The 21,125-nt window shown below is 50.9% G+C and overlaps 1 protein-coding gene across 1 annotated transcript in view; it reads left to right on the top strand.

The window, feature by feature from the left end:
• LOC144737341 (uncharacterized) overlaps positions 1-19,804 on the top strand; it is a 40,683-nt gene extending 20,879 nt beyond the window's left edge. The window contains exons 3-8 of the mRNA XM_078620001.1: positions 1,006-1,826; positions 3,341-3,555; positions 4,445-4,657; positions 5,943-6,145; positions 6,526-6,613; positions 19,209-19,804. Coding sequence (XP_078476127.1) covers positions 1,006-1,826; positions 3,341-3,555; positions 4,445-4,657; positions 5,943-6,145; positions 6,526-6,613; positions 19,209-19,451 — 1,783 coding nt within the window. The 3' untranslated portion in view covers positions 19,452-19,804. The remainder of the gene's footprint in view (positions 1-1,005; positions 1,827-3,340; positions 3,556-4,444; positions 4,658-5,942; positions 6,146-6,525; positions 6,614-19,208) is intronic.
• Positions 19,805-21,125: the final 1,321 nt, after the last annotated feature.

The following is a 21,125-nucleotide window of genomic DNA, read 5'->3' as shown; positions in this document are numbered from 1 at the left end:
ACCAACAACCACAACAACCACTACCAACCACCAAACACCACCAAACACCACCAGACCCTGGTGCGGCCGGGTACGGGTACGGGTAGACTGTGAGTCACTGGTGAGTAGCCGTTTGTCACTCATTTCGGGTAGGGTACGGGTAGGGAACGGCTACCCGTACCCGGCCGGGTACGGGTACGGGTACCCATTTGCGACCCTGGTGCGGCCGGGTACGGGTACGACAGACCTGTTCTCCACCTGAGGACGGCTGCTTGCGTTGTGGCCGAAACGTCGTGAGAATTATGTTATTATGTTTTATTTTTATTATTTTATTATTTCCATTCTACGTGACTTTACCGAAAGAACCAAGAAGATGAATCAAAACCCGTTTGCGACCTCTGCCGTGAGCTCTCTCCGCCACCCGGCCACGCCTCCCTTCTCGAACCTTCTAGAAGGATCCGGGGATGATGTCATCCCACAGCTCCGCCTCCTGGGGTCTGGGGTCTGCCCCCTTTTACATGCTGTTACTTAAGTCTTAAGGTAACCTGTTACTTAAGGTAGACTAGCCGTAGTCTCAAGCCGCACCTTACCATAATAATAAAAAGGGGGCCTGTCCTGGCCCATCCCCCCACCCCCTCAACCAGTATATATACGGGGTAGTATCTCTTGGAATCTCTCATTTACTTGATACAGCTGTCGGGCTGTGACGGTTCCACCTGAAGACGGAAGCTTGTGTTGCCTCCGAAACGTCGTCATTTTTATTTAATTTTTATTTTATTTTACTTTTATTAATTTAATTTTTTTTACCTACGTGACTTTACCCAAAAAACCTAAGAATACTTCAGGCTTGCGTTGTGGCCGAAACGTCGTGAGAATTTTATCTTATTATGTTTTATTTTTATTATTTTATAATTTCCATTCTACGTGACTTTACCGAAAGAACCAAGAAGATGAATCCCTGCAGTCACGAAAGCTTCAAATCGAAATTCTTGCCAATGTCGTCCCCCCTCCTTCCCTCCGGCCTAGGGGCGAATTCCCCAGGAAATCCTCCACCACCACCACCACCACCACCACTCAGGACAACGACGGTGGTGGTGGTGGTGGCGGTGGTGGTGGTGGTGGTGGTGGTGGCGGTGGTGGTGGTGGTGGCGGTGGTGGCGGCGGTGGTGGCGGCGGTGGATCGTTCTACCGAGCGTCGTCATCCCAGTCCCACCTGGCTCCCACCGTCACCGCCGCAAAGAGCGACGGGATGTCCCGCTCACTCCACCACGCCTCCACCTCCTCCTCGTCCTCTTCCTCCACTCATCATCATCATCAGCAGCAGCAGCAGCATCAGCAGCAGCATCATCAGCACCACGCGCCGCGCTGGAACGGCAGCAAAAGCCTCTCGCTGCTCGACCTGCAGCAGCCCGAGAAGCACGCGGCGGAGAGAGCCGCGGACGAACGCTCCTGGACCACCACCTCTGACCACCACCACCACTACAACAACCACCAGCACAACCAACAACAACAACAGCTGCTGCTTCAACAACAGCAGCAGCAGCAGCAGCTCCAACCGCTGTCCTTTCAGAACCCGCTCTTCAACTTCTCGGCAATAGCTGCACAGCAGAGGGGCCGTGACGGTGGCGGTGGTGGTGGTGGTGGTGGCGGTGGCGGTGGTGGTCGTGGTGGTGGCGGTGGTGGTGGTAGGAGAAGAGGAGACTCGGAGGAGGTGACCAAGCACCACACGTACAGCAGCACCGAGGACTTGGTGAGACGGGGAGGTGCGGTGATGCAGCAGCAGCAGCAGCAGCTGCAGCTGCTGCAGGGAAAGATCAACAGCCTGGGGCCGCAGTGGCGAGCGGAGGGTGAGTGACGATGATGATGACGATGCTGATGCTGCTGATTCGACTGCTTCTACTACTGCTGCTGATGCTGATTCTACTGCTTCTACTGCTTCTGCTGCTGCTGATGCTGCTGATTCTACTGCTGCTGATGCTGCTGCTTCTACTGCTGCTGCTGATGCTGCTGATTCTACTGCTGCTGCTGATGCTGCTGATTCTACTGCTTCTACTGCTGCTGCTGATGCTGCTGATTTTACTGCTTCTACTGCTTCTGCTGCTGCTTCTGCTGCTACTGCTGCTTCTACTGCTGCTTCTGCTGCTGATGCTGCTGCTTCTGCTGCTACTGCTGCTTCTACTGCTGCTGCTGTTGATGCTGCTGATTCGACTGCTTCTATTGCTACTGCTTCTACTGCTGCTTCTACTGCTGCTGATGCTGCTTCTGTTGCTGCTGCTGCTACTGCTTCTCCTGCTGCTACTGCTGCTACCACATAGTCTATGGGTCTTTATGTAGACCCATAGTGAGACAGAGAGAGACATAGTCTATGGGTCGCTCTCTCTGTCTCTGTGTGTCACTACAGGTCTACATAGAGACCCACGGAGACACACACACAGTCTGTGTGTCTCTATGTATCTCTATGTGTCTACATAGAGACCCAGAGAGATACAGAGAGACACGGAGAGACACGTGGTCTAAGGGTCTCTATGTATCTCTATGTGTCTACATAGAGACCCACAGAGACCCACAGAGACCCACAGACACCCACAGAGACCCACAGAGAAGCTTAGACAGCATAGACACCAATAGAGACCCACAGAGACCCACAGAGACCCAGAGAGACCCTCAGAGACCCCGCAAAGACCCATAGACATCCACAGAGACCCACAGAGACCCACATAGACCCACAGAGACCCACAGAGTCCCACAGACACCCACAGACACCCACAGACACCCACAGAGACCCACAGAGACCCACAGAGACCCACAGAGACCCACAGAGATCCACAGAGACCCACAGAGACCCACAGAGACCCACAGAGACCCACAGAGACCCACAGAGATCCACAGAGACCCACAGAGACCCACAGAGACCCACAGAGATCCACAGAGATCCACAGAGACCCACAGAGACCCACAGAGACCCACAGAGACACACAGAGACCCACAGAGACCCACAGAGACCCACAGACACCCACAGAGATCCACAGATACCCACAGAGACCCACAGAGACCAACAGAGACCCACAGAGACCCACAGAGACCCACAGAGACCCACAGAGATCCACAGAGACCCACAGAGACCCACAGAGACCCACAGAGACCCACAGAGATCCACAGAGATCCACAGAGACCCACAGAGACCCACAGAGACACACAGAGACCCACAGAGACCCACAGAGACCCACAGACACCCACAGAGATCCAAAGAGACCCACAGAGACCCACAGAGACCCACAGAGACCCACAGAGACCACACACTAAACCATGAACTCGCATGTAGTTTCTAAGCATCTAACCTCCGTGCCCTGGCCCTGCACAGACGCCGGTCCTCCCCCGGGAGGCAAGGGGGTCCGCCGGGGTCCGCCGGGACCCCCAGCGGGACCCCCCGAGGGGACCTCCGGCTCACAGGGCCCCCCATTTGGGGGGGCGGCGGCGGCGGCGTTGGTGCCGTTGGCCCGGCCACGGCAACATTCCGGGTCGTCCAAGGGCGAGAGCCCCACCCCAGCGTCACGCCCATCGGCTCACCGGGTCCCGGTGAGTGTTACAACAACAACAACAACCGCCATTCGCCACTAAGTGGCGGTGACGTCACCACGACGCTTGTGCCAGGCCATGTGCACCTTGAGGCCACGTGAAGTGTCGAACGCCCGCTGGCAGGAGGTCACGGGACAGACCCAGCAGGTGCCACGGGTCGACTGACCGAGATGACCGAGATGACTGGCTGATGCACCACCTGTGCCCCCTACTGTGCCAACTTGCTGTGCTTTAGCCACCCGGCGCTCCGCTCGTTGTTGTGAGCGTCGCTCCTCCGCCCTCCGTTGTTGTTGGAGGGCGACTGCCTCCAACTGCCCAGTAGCGTCCTTCACGAGCCTCCTCCACAGAGGCCGATCTTGACACCGCTGGCACCGGTCATCGGCAAGTGGACTCAGCTCCACATCCTCCTGTACCACATCACTCCATCTCTTCTCTAGCCCGTGCCGCGCTAGCCCCCTCGATCCGGCCGAACAAAAGCTGTTTGGGCATGCGGTGACTGGGCATGCGGGCTACATGGCCCAGCCAACGCAGCCTTGCCTGCCGGAGGAGCTCACCGATGGGACTTTGCCCAGATCTTTCAAGGATTTGTGGACACGTGGTGTGACACGTGGTGTGACGCGTGGTGTGACACGTGGTGTGACACGTGGTGTGTCACGTGGTGTGTCACGTGGTGTGACACGTGGTGTGTGTGTCACGTGGTGTGACACGTGGTGTGTCACGTGGTGTGTCACGTGGTGTGACACGTGGTGTGTCACGTGGTGTGACACGTGGTGTGTCACGTGGTGTGACACGTGGTGTGACACGTGGTGTGACGCGTGGTGTGACGCGTGGTGTGACGCGTGGTGTGACGCGTGGTGTGACGCGTGGTGTGACGTGCGCTGTGACGCAGCCCGACTCACCCTTGAGTGCGGCTGACCTGTCTCCGGTGGAGCGCACTGCGGCCTGGCTCCTGCACCTGCAGTGCAGCGACCACGACCCTGACGACCTCCACCACCACACTGAAGACCTCCAGCACCACCACCACCATCAGCACCACACTGAAGACCTCCACCACCAGCAGCAGCAGCACACTGACGAGCAGCAGCAGCACATCCTCAGGAAGGTGAGTGAGTGAGTGGGTGAGTGGGTGGGTAGGTGGGTAGGTGAGTGAGTGGGTGAGTGAGTGGGTGGGTGGGTGGGTGAGTGGGTGGGTGAGTGAGTGAGTGGGTGGGTGGGTGGGTTTGTGAGTGGGTGGGTGGGTTTGTGAGTGGGTGGGTGAGTGGGTGGGTGGGTGAGTGAGTGGGTGAGTGGGTGGTTGAGTGAGTGAGTGGGTGGGTGGGTGGGTGGGTGAGTGGGTGGGTGAGTCAGTGAGTGGGTGAGTGGGTGAGTGGGTGAGTGTGTGAGTAGGTGGGTGAGTGGGTGGGTAGGTGAGTTAGTGGGTGAGTTAGTGAGTGAGTGAGTGGGTGAGTGGGTGGGTAGGTGAGTCGGTGAGTGAGTCAGTGAGTGGGTCACTGAGTAAGTGGATGAGTAGGTGAGTCAGTGAGTGGGTAGGTGGGCGAGTGGGTGACTAATTGAGTGAGTGCGTGGGTAGGTGGGTGAGTGGGTGAGTAGGTGGGTGAGTGAGTAAGTGGGTGAGCGGGTGAGTGTGTGGGAAGGTGAGTGAGTCAGTGAGTGGGTGGGTGGGCGAGTAAGCCGGTAGCAGTAGGGGTGGCGGCGGTGGTTGTTGTGGTGATGATGGTGACGGTAGTGGTGGTGGTGGTGACGGTAGTGGTGGTGGTGGTGACGGTAGTGGTGGTGGTGGTAGTGGTGGTGGTGGTGGTGACGGTAGTGGTGGTGGTGACGGTAGTGGTGGTGGTGACGGTAGTGGTGGTGGTGGTGACGGTAGTGGTGGTGGTGGTAGTGGTGGTGGTGGTGGTGACGGTAGTAGTGGTGGTGGTGGTGACGGTAGTGGTGGTGGTGGTGACGGTAGTGGTGGTGGTGGTGACGGTAGTGGTGGTGGTGGTAGTGGTGGTGGTGGTGGTGGTGGTGACGGTAGTGGTGGTGGTGGTGACGGTAGTGGTGGTGGTGGTGACGGTAGTGGTGGTGGTGGTGGTGACGGTAGTGGTGGTGGTGACGGTAGTGGTGGTGGTGGTGACGGTAGTGGTGGTGGTGGTGACGGTAGTGGTGGTGGTGACGATAGTGGTGGTGGTGGTGACGGTAGTGGTGGTGGTGGTGACGGTAGTGGTGGTGGTGGTGACGGTAGTGGTGGTGACGGTAGTGGTGGTGGTGGTGGTGAAGGTGACGGTAGTGGTGATGACAATAGTGGTGGTGAAGGTGACGGTAGTGGTGGTGGTGATGACGGTAGTGGTGGTGGTGGTGACGGTAGTAGTAGTAGTCATGATGCTGATGCCCCCCCCCCCCCCCGTCAGTACGAGTGTGAGCTGAGTGCGCTGCGCGAGCTGCTGGCGGCGTCGACGCGCCGGCAGCAGGAGAGCGCCCAGCGGCTGCGGCTGCAGGAGGAGCAGCGCGAGGCGGTGCAGCAGGAGTACCGCGCTCGCCTCGAGGAGAGTGGAGAGCGCCTGCGGCGGCAGCAGGAGGACAAGGAGGCGCAGATGAAGGGCATCATCAGCAGGTCGGTGGGCGGGTGGGTGACTGGGTGGGTGAGGGAGTGGGTGGGTGGTGGAGTGGGTGGGTGAGGGAGTGGGTAGGTGGGTGAGGGAGTGGGTGGGTGGGTGGGTGAGGGAGTGGGTGGGTGGGTGACTGGGTGAATGGGTGGTGGAGTGGGTGACTGGATGGGTGGTGGAGTGGGTGACTGGGTGGGTGGGTGAGCGGGTGAGTGGCTGGGTGAGTGAGTGAGTGAGTGGGTGGGTGAGTGAGTGCGTGACTGGGTGGGTGGGTGAGTGAGTGGGTGAGTGGCTGGGTGAGTGAGTGAGTCACTGGGTGAGTTGGTGGGTGACTGGGTGAGTTGGTGGGTGACTGGGTGACTGGGTGACTGGGTGGGTGACCCCCCAGGCTGATCGCCGTGGAGGAGGAGCTCACGAGGGACCACGCCGAGATGCAGGCGGTGATCGACGCCAAGCAGCAGATCATCCACGCACAGGTGACACGCGCGTCACACCGTTACACAGCATCACACATCGTCACACAGCGTCACACAACCACACAGCGTCACACAGTCACACAGCGTCACACAGTCACACAGCGTCACACCATCACACAGCGTCACACCACCACACAGCGTCACACCATCACACAGCGTCACACCTCCACACAGCGTCACACCTCCACACAGCGTCACACCTCCACACAGCGTCACAACTCCACACAGCGTCACACAGTCACACAGCGTCACACCTCCACACAGCGTCACACCACCACACAGCGTCACACCTCCACACAGCGTCACACCTCCACACAGCGTCACACCTCCACACAGCGTCACACAGTCACACAGCGTCACACCTCCAGACAGCGTCACACAACCACACAGCGTCACACCATCACACAGCGTCACACCCCCACACAGCGTCACACAACCACACAACGTCACACCGCCACAGCGTCACACAACAACAACAACAACCGCCATTCGCCACTAAGTGGCGGTGACGTCATCACGACGCTTGTGCCAGGCCATGTGCACCTTGAGGCCACGTGAAGTGTCGAACGCCCGCTGGCAGGAGGTCACGGGGCAGACCCAGCAGGTGCCACGGGTCGTCTGACCGAGATGACCGAGATGACTGGCTGATGCACCACCTGTGCCCTCTACTGTGCCAACTTGCTGTGCTTTAGCCACCCGGCGCTCCTCTGCCCTCCGTTGTTATTGGAGGGCGACTGCCTCCAACTGCCCAGTAGCGTCCTTCACGAGCCTCCTCCACAAATGCTTGACACCGCTGGTACCGGTCGTCGGCAAGTCCACTCATCTCCACGTCCTCCTGTACCACGTCACTCCATCTCTTCTTTTGCCCGTGCCGCGCCCGTTTAGCCCCCTCGATCCGGCCGAACAAAAGCTGTTTAGGCATGCGGTGGCTGGGAATGCAGACTACGTGACCCAGCCAACGCAGCCTTGCCTGCCGGAGGAGCTCCCCAATGGGACTTTGTCCAGATCTTTCAAGGATTCGTGAGCTCCTCACACAATCCAGCCTGGTTAAACCCAGGATGGATCGTAGGCAGGCCAGCCTAAACGTTACTAAGAGGCGAAGATGCTCCATTAGGGGGTCCACGTTTCGCAAGCATAGAGAAGGGAGGGAATGACTGTGGCCGAGAAGACCTGAAGCTTCGTGTGGAGTGAGAGACCAGGTAGCTTCCACACTGCGTTACGCAACCGATGAAAAGATATTGCCGCTCGACTGATTCGGAGTGAGACCGGAGCCGGTCATAAGCACACTGCCCAGATATGGGAAACTCTCCACTCTCGCCACAACTGCCCCATCACTGATTGGGAGTTGTGTGGTGTCTGGATGGCAAGCTCCAGGTTCAGCAGCAGCGCCAACAAGATGACTCTATCCCAAGGGGCCACTTTAGCCAGCACCTGTGACAGGAGGTCATGGAAGGCATCTGACTCATCGGCCTTGCCTGCATCCCTCCACAGATGTTTGTCTTCGGTGGGGGCATAAGTAACCACGACTACCACTCCTCGCCTCTGGTTGATGAGAAAGCGAGCCCAAAGTAGCCTGGAGCTTACAGCTTCCCACACCTCACCCTCACACTCCCATGCCCCTTTCATTCGTTTGTTCAGAAGAAGAGCCACACCCTGTTTGGCAGTTTGCTGCCCCAAGGACTGTCCACCCCTCATGGTGGCAGGAGCCAGATCCGGTCCACCGGACCTCCTGAATGCCACAGAGATCCAGGCGGTACCGGTCCAGCTCCCGACAAAGGAGTGGCAGCCTCTCCTCTGCAGTGAGCGTTCGAACATTCCACGTGGCCATCCGTAGTGGCGTTTTGTTGTTTCTCTTTGCTCCGCTAAATTCGGTTTGGCCAGGAGACGTCATAGATGCCTGTCCCCCCGGGACCTCCGGCACAAGCTTATTAGTTACATATTTAATTTGTGATTTAGTGGTAATTAATTGAAGGTGGAAGGGTTACCAGCCCCTCGCACCCGTCCAGAGCCCCCATTTAGCCGCTGTGGTGGTCACAGACGCCATGAGGGGAGAGGCCAATCGGAATTGACCCTCCCCCCACAGCACTGTCCACGACAGAGTTGCCCGTCCGGCACCGCGAGGAGGTAGGGGGTTGTTTTACACGCACCGTATATATATATGTAGGACTCGTACAAGGGTTGTCTTTCTCTCCTCTTTATTTTCCTCTTAGAGTCCACCTTCGCCGCGCCACCGCTCCGCGTCTCTCCGTGCCCTCTACCTCACTATCGCTACGCTTGTCGTCTCTACAGTTTCTCCTACTCTGCATCCTTCCGATGCATGGCTACCCTGTCTGCTCACTGCGTTCTCGCTAACACTGTCTCTCTACGCTTTAATCTACTAACACTGTCTCTCTACGCTGTACTCTACTAACACTGTCTCTCTACGCTGTACTCTACTAACACTGTCTCTCTACGCTTTAATCTACTAACACTGTCTCTCTACGCTGTACTCTACTAACACTGTCTCTCTACGCTTTACTCTACTAACACTGTCTCTCTACGCTTCACTCTACTAACACTGTCTCTCTACGCTTTACTGTACTAACACTGTCTCTCTACGCTTTACTCTACTAACACTGTCTCTCTACGCTTTACTCTACTAACACTGTCTCTCTACGCTTTACTCTACTAACACTGTCTCTCTACGCTTTACTCTACTAACACTGTCTCTCTGCGCTTTACTCTACTAACACTGTCTCTTTACGCTTCACTCTACTGACACTGTCTCTCTACGCTTTACTCTACTAACACTGTCTCTCTACGCTTTACTCTACTAACACTGTCTCTCTGCGCTTTACTCTACTGACACTGTCTCTCTACGCTTCACTCTACTAACACTGTCTCTCTACGCTTTACTCTACTAACACTGTCTCTCTGCGCTTTACTCTACTAACACTGTCTCTCTGCGCTTTACTCTACTAACACTGTCTCTCTACGCTTCACTCTACTAACACTGTCTCTCTACGCTTTACTCTACTAACACTGTCTCTCTACGCTTTACTCTACTAACACTGTCTCTCTACGCTTTACTCTACTAACACTGTCTCTCTGCGCTTTACTCTACTGACACTGTCTCTCTACGCTTCACTCTACTAACACTGTCTCTCTACGCTTTACTCTACTAACACTGTCTCTCTGCGCTTTACTCTACTAACACTGTCTCTCTGCGCTTTACTCTACTAACACTGTCTCTCTACGCTTCACTCTACTAACACTGTCTCTCTACGCTTTACTCTACTAACACTGTCTCTCTGCGCTTTACTCTACTAACACTGTCTCTCTACGCTTCACTCTACTAACACTGTCTCTCTACGCTTTACTCTACTAACACTGTCTCTCTGCGCTTCACTCTACTAACACTGTCTCTCTACGCTTTACTCTACTAACACTGTCTCTCTGCGCTTCACTCTACTAACACCGTCTCTCTACGCTTTACTCTACTAACACTGTCTCTCTACGCGTTACTCTACTAACACTGTCTCTCTACGCTTCACTCTACTAACACTGTCTCTCTACGCTTCACTCTACTAACACTGTCTCTCTACGCGTTACTCTACTAACACTGTCTCTCTGCGCTTCACTCTACTAACACTGTCTCTCTACGCTTCACTCTACTAACACTGTCTCTCTACGCTTCACTCTACTAACACTGTCTCTCTACGCTTTACTCTACTAACACTGTCTCTCTACGCTGTACTCTACTAACACTGTCTCTCTGCGCTTCACTCTACTAACACTGTCTCTCTACGCTTCACTCTACTAACACCGTCTCTCTACGCTTCACTCTACTAACACTGTCTCTCTACGCTTCACTCTACTAACACTGTCTCTCTACGCTTCACTCTACTAACACTGTCTCTCTACGCTTCACTCTACTAACACTGTCTCTCTACGCTTTACTCTACTAACACTGTCTCTCTACGCTGTACTCTACTAACACTGTCTCTCTGCGCTTCACTCTACTAACACTGTCTCTCTGCGCTTCACTCTACTAACACTGTCTCTCTACGCTTTACTCTACTAACACCGTCTCTCTACGCTTTACTCTACTAACACTGTCTCTCTACGCGTTACTCTACTAACACTGTCTCTCTACGCGTTACTCTACTAACACTGTCTCTCCACGCTTTACTCTACTAACACTGTCTCTCTGCGCTTTACTCTACTAACACTGTCTCTCTTCGCTTTACTCTACTAACACTGTCTCTCTACGCTTCACTCTACTAACACTGTCTCTCTACGCTTTACTCTACTAACACTGTCTCTCTGCGCTTTACTCTACTAACACTGTCTCTCTACGCTTCACTCTACTAACACTGTCTCTCTACGCTTTACTCTACTAACACTGTCTCTCTACGCTTTACTCTACTAACACTGTCTCTCTACGCTTTACTCTACTAACACTGTCTCTCTACGCTTTACTCTACTAACACTGTCTCTCTACGCTTCACTCTACTAACACTGTCTCTCTACGCTTTACTCTACTAACACTGTCTCTCTGCGCTTTACTCTACTAACACTGTCTCTCTACGCGTTACTCTACTAACACTGTCTCTCTACGCTTCACTCTACTAACACTGTCTCTCTACGCTTTACTCTACTAACACTGTCTCTCTACACTTCACTCTACTAACACTGTCTCTCTACGCGTTACTCTACTAACACTGTCTCTCTACGCTTTACTCTACTAACACTGTCTCTCTACGCGTTACTCTACTAACACTGTCTCTCTACGCTTTACTCTACTAACACTGTCTCTCTACGCTTCACTCTACTAACACTGTCTCTCTGCGCTTTACTCTACTAACACTGTCTCTCTACGCTTTACTCTACTAACACTGTCTCTCTGCGCTTTACTCTACTAACACTGTCTCTCTACGCTTCACTCTACTAACACTGTCTCTCTACGCTTTACTCTACTAACACTGTCTCTCTACGCTTTACTCTACTAACACTGTCTCTCTGCGCTTCACTCTACTAACACTGTCTCTCTACGCTTTACTCTACTAACACTGTCTCTCTACGCTTTACTCTACTAACACTGTCTCTCTACGCTTCACTCTACTAACACTGTCTCTCTACGCGTTACTCTACTAACACTGTCTCTCTACGCTGTACTCTACTAACACTGTCTCTCTACACTTTACTCTACTAACATTGTCTCTCTACGCTTCACTCTACTAACACTGTCTCTCTACGCGTTACTCTACTAACACTGTCTCTCTACGCTTTACTCTACTAACACTGTCTCTCTGCGCTTTACTCTACTAACACTGTCTCTCTACGCTTTACTCTACTAACACTGTCTCTCTACGCTTTACTCTACTAACACTGTCTCTCTACGCTTCACTCTACTAACACTGTCTCTCTACGCCTTACTCTACTAACACTGTCTCTCTGCGCTTTACTCTACTAACACTGTCTCTCTGCGCTTTACTCTACTAACACTGTCTCTCTACGCTTTACTCTACTAACACTGTCTCTCTGCGCTTTACTCTACTAACACTGTCTCTCTACGCCTTACTCTACTAACACTGTCTCTCTGCGCTTTACTCTACTAACACTGTCTCTCTGCGCTTTACTCTACTAACACTGTCTCTCTGCGCTTTACTCTACTAACACTGTCTCTCTACGCCTTACTCTACTAACACTGTCTCTCTACGCTTTACTCTACTAACACTGTCTCTCTGCGCTTTACTCTACTAACACTGTCTCTCTACGCTGTACTCTACTAACACTGTCTCTCTGCGCTTTACTCTACTAACACTGTCTCTCTGCGCTTTACTCTACTAACACTGTCTCTCTACGCTGTACTCTACTAACACTGTCTCTCTGCGCTTTACTCTACTAACACTGTCTCTCTACGCTTCACTCTACTAACACTGTCTCTCTGCGCTTTACTCTACTAACACTGTCTCTCTACGCTTCACTCTACTAACACTGTCTCTCTGCGCTTTACTCTACTAACACTGTCTCTCTACGCTTTACTCTACTAACACTGTCTCTCTACGCTCTACTCTACTAACACTGTCTCTCTGCGCTTTACTCTACTAACACTGTCTCTCTACGCTTTACTCTACTAACACTGTCTCTCTACGCTTTACTCTACTAACACTGTCTCTCTACGCTTTACTCTACTAACACTGTCTCTCTACGCTTTACTCTACTAACACTGTCTCTCTACGCTTTACTCTACTAACACTGTCTCTCTACGCTTTACTCTACTAACACTGTCTCTCTACGCTTTACTCTACTAACATTGTCTCTCTACGCTTTACTCTACTAACACTGTCTCTCTACGCTTCACTCTACTAACACTGTCTCTCTACGCTTTACTCTACTAACACTGTCTCTCTACGCTTTACTCTACTAACACTGTCTCTCTACGCTTTACTCTAACACTGTCTCTCTACGCTTCACTCTACTAACACTGTCTCTCTGCGCTTCACTCTACTAACACTGTCTCTCTACGCTTTACTCTACTAACACTGTCTCTCTACGCTTCACTCTACTAACACTGTCTCTCTACGCTTTACTCTACTAACACTGTCTCTCTACGCTTTACTCTACTAACACTGTCTCTCTACGCTTCACTCTACTAACACTGTCTCTCTACGCTTCACTCTACTAACACTGTCTCTCTACGCTTTCCTCTACTAACACTGTCTCTCTACGCTTTACTCTACTAACACTGTCTCTCTACGCTTCACTCTAACACTGTCTCTCTACGCTTTACTCTACTAACACTGTCTCTCTACGCTTCACTCTACTAACACTGTCTCTCTACGCTTTACTCTACTAACATTGTCTCTCTACGCTTTACTCTACTAACACTGTCTCTCTACGCTTCACTCTACTAACACTGTCTCTCTACGCTTTACTCTACTAACACTGTCTCTCTACGCTTTACTCTACTAACACTGTCTCTCTACGCTTCACTCTACTAACACTGTCTCTCTACGCTTCACTCTACTAACACTGTCTCTCTACGCTTTCCTCTACTAACACTGTCTCTCTACGCTTTACTCTACTAACACTGTCTCTCTACGCTTCACTCTAACACTGTCTCTCTACGCTTTACTCTACTAACACTGTCTCTCTACGCTTCACTCTACTAACACTGTCTCTCTACGCTTTACTCTACTAACATTGTCTCTCTACGCTTTACTCTACTAACACTGTCTCTCTACGCTTTACTCTACTAACACCGTCTCTCTACGCTTCACTCTACTAACACTGTCTCTCTACGCTTTACTCTACTAACACTGTCTCTCTACGCTTTCCTCTACTAACACTGTCTCTCTACGCTTTACTCTACTAACACCGTCTCTCTACGCTTCACTCTACTAACACTGTCTCTCTACGCTTTACTCTACTAACACTGTCTCTCTACGCTTCACTCTACTAACACTGTCTCTCTACGCTTTACTCTACTAACATTGTCTCTCTACGCTTTACTCTACTAACACCGTCTCTCTGCGCTTTACTCTACTAACATTGTCTCTCTACGCTCTACTCTACTAACACTGTCTCTCTACGCTTTACTCTACTAACACTGTCTCTCTGCGCTTTACTCTACTAACACTGTCTCTCTACGCTTTACTCTACTAACACTGTCTCTCTACGCGTTACTCTACTAACACTGTCTCTCTACGCTTTACTCTACTAACACTGTCTCTCTACGCTTTACTCTACTAACACTGTCTCTCTACGCGTTACTCTACTAACACTGTCTCTCTACGCTTCACTCTACTAACACTGTCTCTCTACGCTTTACTCTACTAACACTGTCTCTCTACGCTCTACTCTACTAACACTGTCTCTCTACGCTTCACTCTACTAACACTGTCTCTCTACGCGTTACTCTACTAACACTGTCTCTCCACGCTGTACTCTACTAACACTGTCTCTCTACGCTGTACTCTACTAACACTGTCTCTCTACGCTTTACTCTACTAACACTGTCTCTCTACGCTTCACTCTACTAACACTGTCTCTCTACGCGTTACTCTACTAACACTGTCTCTCTACGCTTCACTCTACTGACACTGTCTCTCTACGCTTCACTCTACTAACACTGTCTCTCTACGCTTTACTCTACTAACACTGTCTCTCTGCGCTTCACTCTACTAACACTGTCTCTCTACGCTTCACTCTACTAACACTGTCTCTCTACGCTGTACTCTACTAACACTGTCTCTCTACGCTTCACTCTACTAACACTGTCTCTCTACGCTTTACTCTACTAACACTGTCTCTCTGCGCTTTACTCTACTAACACTGTCTCTCTACGCTTTACTCTACTAACACTGTCTCTCTACGCTTCACTCTACTAACACTGTCTCTCTACGCTTCACTCTACTAACACTGTCTCTCTGCGCTTTACTCTACTAACACTGTCTCTCTACGCTTTACTCTACTAACACTGTCTCTCTACGCTTTACTCTACTAACACTGTCTCTCTGCGCTTTACTCTACTAACACTGTCTCTCTACGCTTTACTCTACTAACACTGTCTCTCTACGCTTTACTCTACTAACACTGTCTCTCTGCGCTTCACTCTACTAACACTGTCTCTCTACGCTTTACTCTACTAACACTGTCTCTCTACGCTCTACTCTACTAACACTGTCTCTCTACGCTCTACTCTACTAACACTGTCTCTCTACGCTCTACTCTACTAACACTGTCTCTCTACGCTTTACTCTACTAACACTGTCTCTCTGCGCTTCACTCTACTAACACTGTCTCTCTACGCTTTACTCTACTAACACTGTCTCTCTACGCTCTACTCTACTAACACTGTCTCTCTACGCTTTACTCTACTAACACTGTCTCTCTACGCTTTACTCTACTAACACTGTCTCTCTACGCTTCACTCTACTAACACTGTCTCTCTACGCTCTACTCTACTAACACTGTCTCTCTACGCTTCACTCTACTAACACTGTCTCTCTACGCTTCACTCTACTAACACTGTCTCTCTACGCTCTACTCTACTAACACTGTCTCTCTACGCTTCACTCTACTAACACTGTCTCTCTACGCTTCACTCTACTAACACTGTCTCTCTACGCTTTACTCTACTAACACTGTCTCTCTGCGCTTTACTCTACTAACACTGTCTCTCTGCGCTTTACTCTACTAACACTGTCTCTCTACGCTCTACTCTACTAACACTGTCTCTCTACGCTTCACTCTACTAACACTGTCTCTCTGCGCTTTACTCTACTAACACTGTCTCTCTACGCTTTACTCTACTAACACTGTCTCTCTGCGCTTTACTCTACTAACACTGTCTCTCTACGCTTTACTCTACTAACACTGTCTCTCTACACTTTACTCTGCTAACACTGTCTCTCTGCGCTTCACTCTACTAACACTGTCTCTCTACGCTTTACTCTACTAACACTGTCTCTCTACGCTGTACTCTACTAACACTGTCTCTCTACGCTTCACTCTACTAACACTGTCTCTCTACGCTTTACTCTACTAACACTGTCTCTCTACGCTTTACTCTACTAACACTGTCTCTCTACACTTTACTCTGCTAACACTGTCTCTCTGCGCTTCACTCTACTAACACTGTCTCTCTACGCTTTACTCTACTAACACTGTCTCTCTACGCTTTACTCTACTAACACTGTCTCTCTACGCTTTACTCTACTAACACTGTCTCTCTACGCTTTACTCTACTAACACTGTCTCTCTGCGCTTTACTCTACTAACACTGTCTCTCTACGCTTTACTCTACTAACACTGTCTCTCTACACTTTACCCTACTAACACTGTCTCTCTACGCGTTACTCTACTAACACTGTCTCTCCACGCTTTACTCTACTAACACTGTCTCTCTACGCGTTACTCTACTAACACTGTCTCTCTACGCTTTACTCTACTAACACTGTCTCTCCGCGCTTCACTCTACTAACACTGTCTCTCTACGCTTTACTCTACTAACACTGTCTCTCTACGCTTTACTCTACTAACATTGTCTCTCTGCGCTTCACTCTACTAACACTGTCTCTCTACGCTTTACTCTACTAACACTGTCTCTCTACACTTTACTCTACTAACACTGTCTCTCTACACTTTACTCTACTAACACTGTCTCTCTACGCTTTACTCTACTAACACTGTCTCTCTACGCTTTACTCTACTAACACTGTCTCTCTACACTTTACTCTACTAACACTGTCTCTCTACGCTTTACTCTACTAACACTGTCTCTCTACGCTTTACTCTACTAACACTGTCTCTCTACGCTTCACTCTACTAACACTGTCTCTCTACGCTTTACTCTACTAACACTGTCTCTCTACGCTTCACTCTACTAACACTGTCTCTCTACGCTTCACTCTACTAACACTGTCTCTCTACGCTTCACTCTACTAACACTGTCTCTCTACGCTTTACTCTACTAGCACTGTCTCTCTACGCTTTACTCTACTAGCACTGTCTCTCTACGCTTTACTGTACTAACACTGTCTCTCTACGCTTCACTCTACTAACACTGTCTCTCTACGCTTTACTCTACTAACACTGTCTCTCTACGCTTTACTCTACTAACACTGTCTCTCTACGCTTTACTGTACTAACACTGTCTCTCTACGCTTTACTCTACTAACACTGTCTCTCTACGCTTTACTCTACTAACACTGTCTCTCTACGCTTTACTCTACTAACACTGTCTCTCTGCGCTTCACTCTACTAACACTGTCTCTCTGCGCTTCACTCTACTAACACTGTCTCTCTACGCTTTACTCTACTAACACTGTCTCTCTACGCTTTACTCTACTAACACTGTCTCTCTGCGCTTTACTCTACTAACACTGTCTCTCTACGCTTTACTCTACTAACACTGTCTCTCTGCGCTTTACTCTACTAACACTGTCTCTCTACGCTTTACTCTACTAACACTGTCTCTCTACGCTTTACTCTACTAACACTGTCTCTCTACGCTTTACTCTACTAACACTGTCTCTCTGCGCTTTACTCTACTAACACTGTCTCTCTACGCTTTACTCTACTAACACTGTCTCTCTACGCTTTACTCTACTAACACTGTCTCTCTGCGCTTTACTCTACTAACACTGTCTCTCTACGCTTTACTCTACTAACACTGTCTCTCTACGCTTTACTCTACTAACACTGTCTCTCTACGCTTTACTCTACTAACACTGTCTCTCTACGCTTTACTCTACTAACACTGTCTCTCTACGCTTTACTCTACTAACACTGTCTCTCTACGCTTTACTCTACTGACACTGTCTCTCTACGCTTCACTCTACTAACACTGTCTCTCTACGCTTTACTCTACTAACACTGTCTCTCTACGCTTTACTCTACTAACACTGTCTCTCTACGCTCTACTCTACTAACACTGTCTCTCTACGCTTTACTCTACTAACACTGTCTCTCTGCGACTCTCCGGGCACCGTTACTGCAGCACCATCCACGACGCCAACTCGTACAGGACTCCCTTCTCTCCGTTGCGCTCTGGCTTATATCCCCACACCAATTAATCTCCCTAATTAACTCTACCCCCCTCCCCCCCCGCTTATCGCTCGCCCCCTGCCCCCCCCCCCGTGTCACGTGGCCTTGTTTTCGGCGCCGGAGCGACGCCAGCTAATGTCCAATTAATTCTAGATTTGAAGCTTTCGTGACTGCAAGGAATCATCTTCTTAGGTTTTTTCGGTAAAGTCACGTAGAAAGTAAAATAAAAACAAAAATCACGACGTTTCGGAGGCCTCCGAAACGTCGTGATTTTTGTTTTTATTTTATTTTACTTTCTACGTGACTTTACCGAAAAAACCTAAGAAAATGTCCAATTACCTTTCCAGCCAATCACTGGCCTGTGTCCTCCTCCCGGCTACCCTGACACCTGTTTCAACCCTTAACGACCCACTTCGCCTAAAGTCACAACAACAACCATTAGCTCACATCACCCCACTGTACTGTGCTTGCTTGCATAGCAACAGAGGCGGGGGATGCGTGGCGCGCTATACTCAAGCCCTACATATACACACACAGACACACACACAGACACGCACACTCACACACAGCGTCAGACAGTCACAGCGTCACACCGTCACACGGTGATGGTGGTGGTTGTGGTGGTACTGGTGATGGTGGTGGTGGTGATGGTGGTGTTGGTGATGGTGATGGTGCTGGTGGTGGTAATGGTGGTGGTGGTGATGGTGGTGCTGCTTGTGGTTGTTGTTGGTGGTGGTTGTGGTGGTGATGGTGGTGCTGGTTGTGGTTGTTGATGGTGGTGCTGGTTGTGGTTGTTGATGGTGGTTGTGGTGGTGGTTGTGGTGGTGATGGTGGTGCTGGTTGTGGTTGTTGTTGGTTGTGGTGGTGCTGGTTGTGGTTGTTGATGGTGGTTGTTGTTTGTTGTGGTTGTTGTTGGTGGTGGTTGTTCTGCAGGAGAAGCGTATCGCGTCCCTGGACGAAGCCAACTCGCGCCTCATGAGTGCGCTGGTAGTTGTGGTGGTGGTTGTGGTTGTTGTTGGTGGTGATTGTGGTTGTGGTGGTGGTGGTTGTGGTTCTGCAGGAGAAGCGTATCGCGTCCCTGGACGAGGCCAACTCGCGCCTCATGAGTGCGCTGGCCCAGCTCAAGGAGCGCTACAGGCGGCAGGCTCGCAACGGACTGCCGCACAACAACCCACACGGCGGCGGCGGCGGTGGTGGTGGTGCCGGTGGTGGTGGTGGTGGTGCCGGCAACAACACAACAACCACCACCACCACCAAGCTGTCCATCACGGAGAACGGGGAGTTCAAGCATAGCTCCTGCTAGCAGATACCACCACCGCCACCACTATCGCTACTACCACCGCTACGACTAACGCCGCTGCTGCTACTACCACTGTCAACATCACCATCGCCACCACCAGCACCTTCACCACCATCACCACCATCACCATCGCTACCACCGTGACCACCACCACCAACATCACCACCATCACTGCCACCACCACCGTCACCACCACCACCAACGTCACCACCACCACCACCAACGTCACCACCACCATCGCCATCATGACCTCCACCACCATCACTGCCACCACCGTCACCACCACCATCACCACCATCACCCACGTGTTAGTTTGTCCGTGTGCTGTTTTCGTTTTAAAGACTGACGATGTTTAACTTTCGTGTAGATTCTTTTCTAAAACCGGTTAAAGATATTTATATATAGATAATAAAAAAGATATACGCATATATATACACACACACACACATTGAACGAGACCTCGGCCAATCGTACGGACGCACGGAAGTACGGTACAACCCCCAGTCCGTCACGTGACCTCCTCGTGCACCTAGCCTGGCACGTGCTCGATCCACTGCTGGATGATGACCGCCCGTGCCTCTGTCGACGGCTTTGTAATTTTTTGCTGGAATCGTTAACGACGATCAATCGTCGATATCAACGATTGATCATCGTTATTGACAATCGATAATCTTTAACAACGATCCATCATCGTTATTGACGATCGATAATCTTTAACAACGATCCATCTTCGTTATTGACGATCGATAATCTTTATCAACGATCCATCATCGTTATTGACGATCGATCATCGTTATTGACGATCAATCATCGTTCTCATCGCCATCGTCGTCCTCATCGATAGGTGTCATTGCAGGGAGACAAACACTTTGATTTAAAATCGACCCACGGGACGTGTTTATTATTTATCGATCTGTAGGTGGCGTTGTGTACATACGGGGGTGGGCGCTTCTATTTTCGATATCGATGAAACGGGGAAGTGGAACTTTTGCACGAACTTCAGGGGAGTTTGGTGGACGGAGTTGGTGGTGGTAGTGGTGGTAGTGGTAGTTGTGGTGGTGGAGATGGTGGTGATGGTGGTGGTAGTGGTGGTGGTAGTGATAGTGGTGGTAGTAGTGGAGATGGTGGTGGTAGTGATAGTGGTGGTAGTAGTGGAGATGGTGGTGGTGGTGGAGATGGTGGAAGGTGATAGTGGTGGTCAGAGGTGTGGACTCGAGTCATGTGACTTGGACTCGAGTCAGACTCGAGTCATGAATTTGATGACTTGCGACTCGACTTGGACTTGCATAACAATGACTTTGTCCCACCTCTGGTGGTGGTAGTGGAGATGGAGGTGGTGGTGGTGGTGGTAGTGATAGTGGTGGTAGTGGAGATGGTGGTGGTGGTAGTTGGAGGTTGTGATTATGGTGGAGATGGTGGTGGCGATGGTGGTTGTGGTTAATAGGTGCTCGCTACCAGCACTTGCCCCAGCAGCATGTTGAGGCTATGCGGGGGACCTTGTCTTTGATGGTGATGGTGATGATGGTGGTGATGATGGTGATGGTGGTGAAGGTGATGATGGTGATGATGCAAAAGCAGCAAATCCTGTTGCTACTGCTGTTACTACTGCTGCTGCTACTGTTGCTACTGTTACTGCTGCTGCTGCTACTGTTGCTACTGTTACTGCTGCTGCTACTG

Source organism: Lampetra planeri, chromosome 68 (genome assembly GCF_965212315.1).
Source record: "Lampetra planeri chromosome 68, kcLamPlan1.2.h2, whole genome shotgun sequence".
In the NCBI taxonomy this organism is placed as follows: Eukaryota; Metazoa; Chordata; class Hyperoartia; order Petromyzontiformes; family Petromyzontidae; genus Lampetra; species Lampetra planeri.
This window is presented reverse-complemented; position numbering and strand designations above follow the sequence as displayed.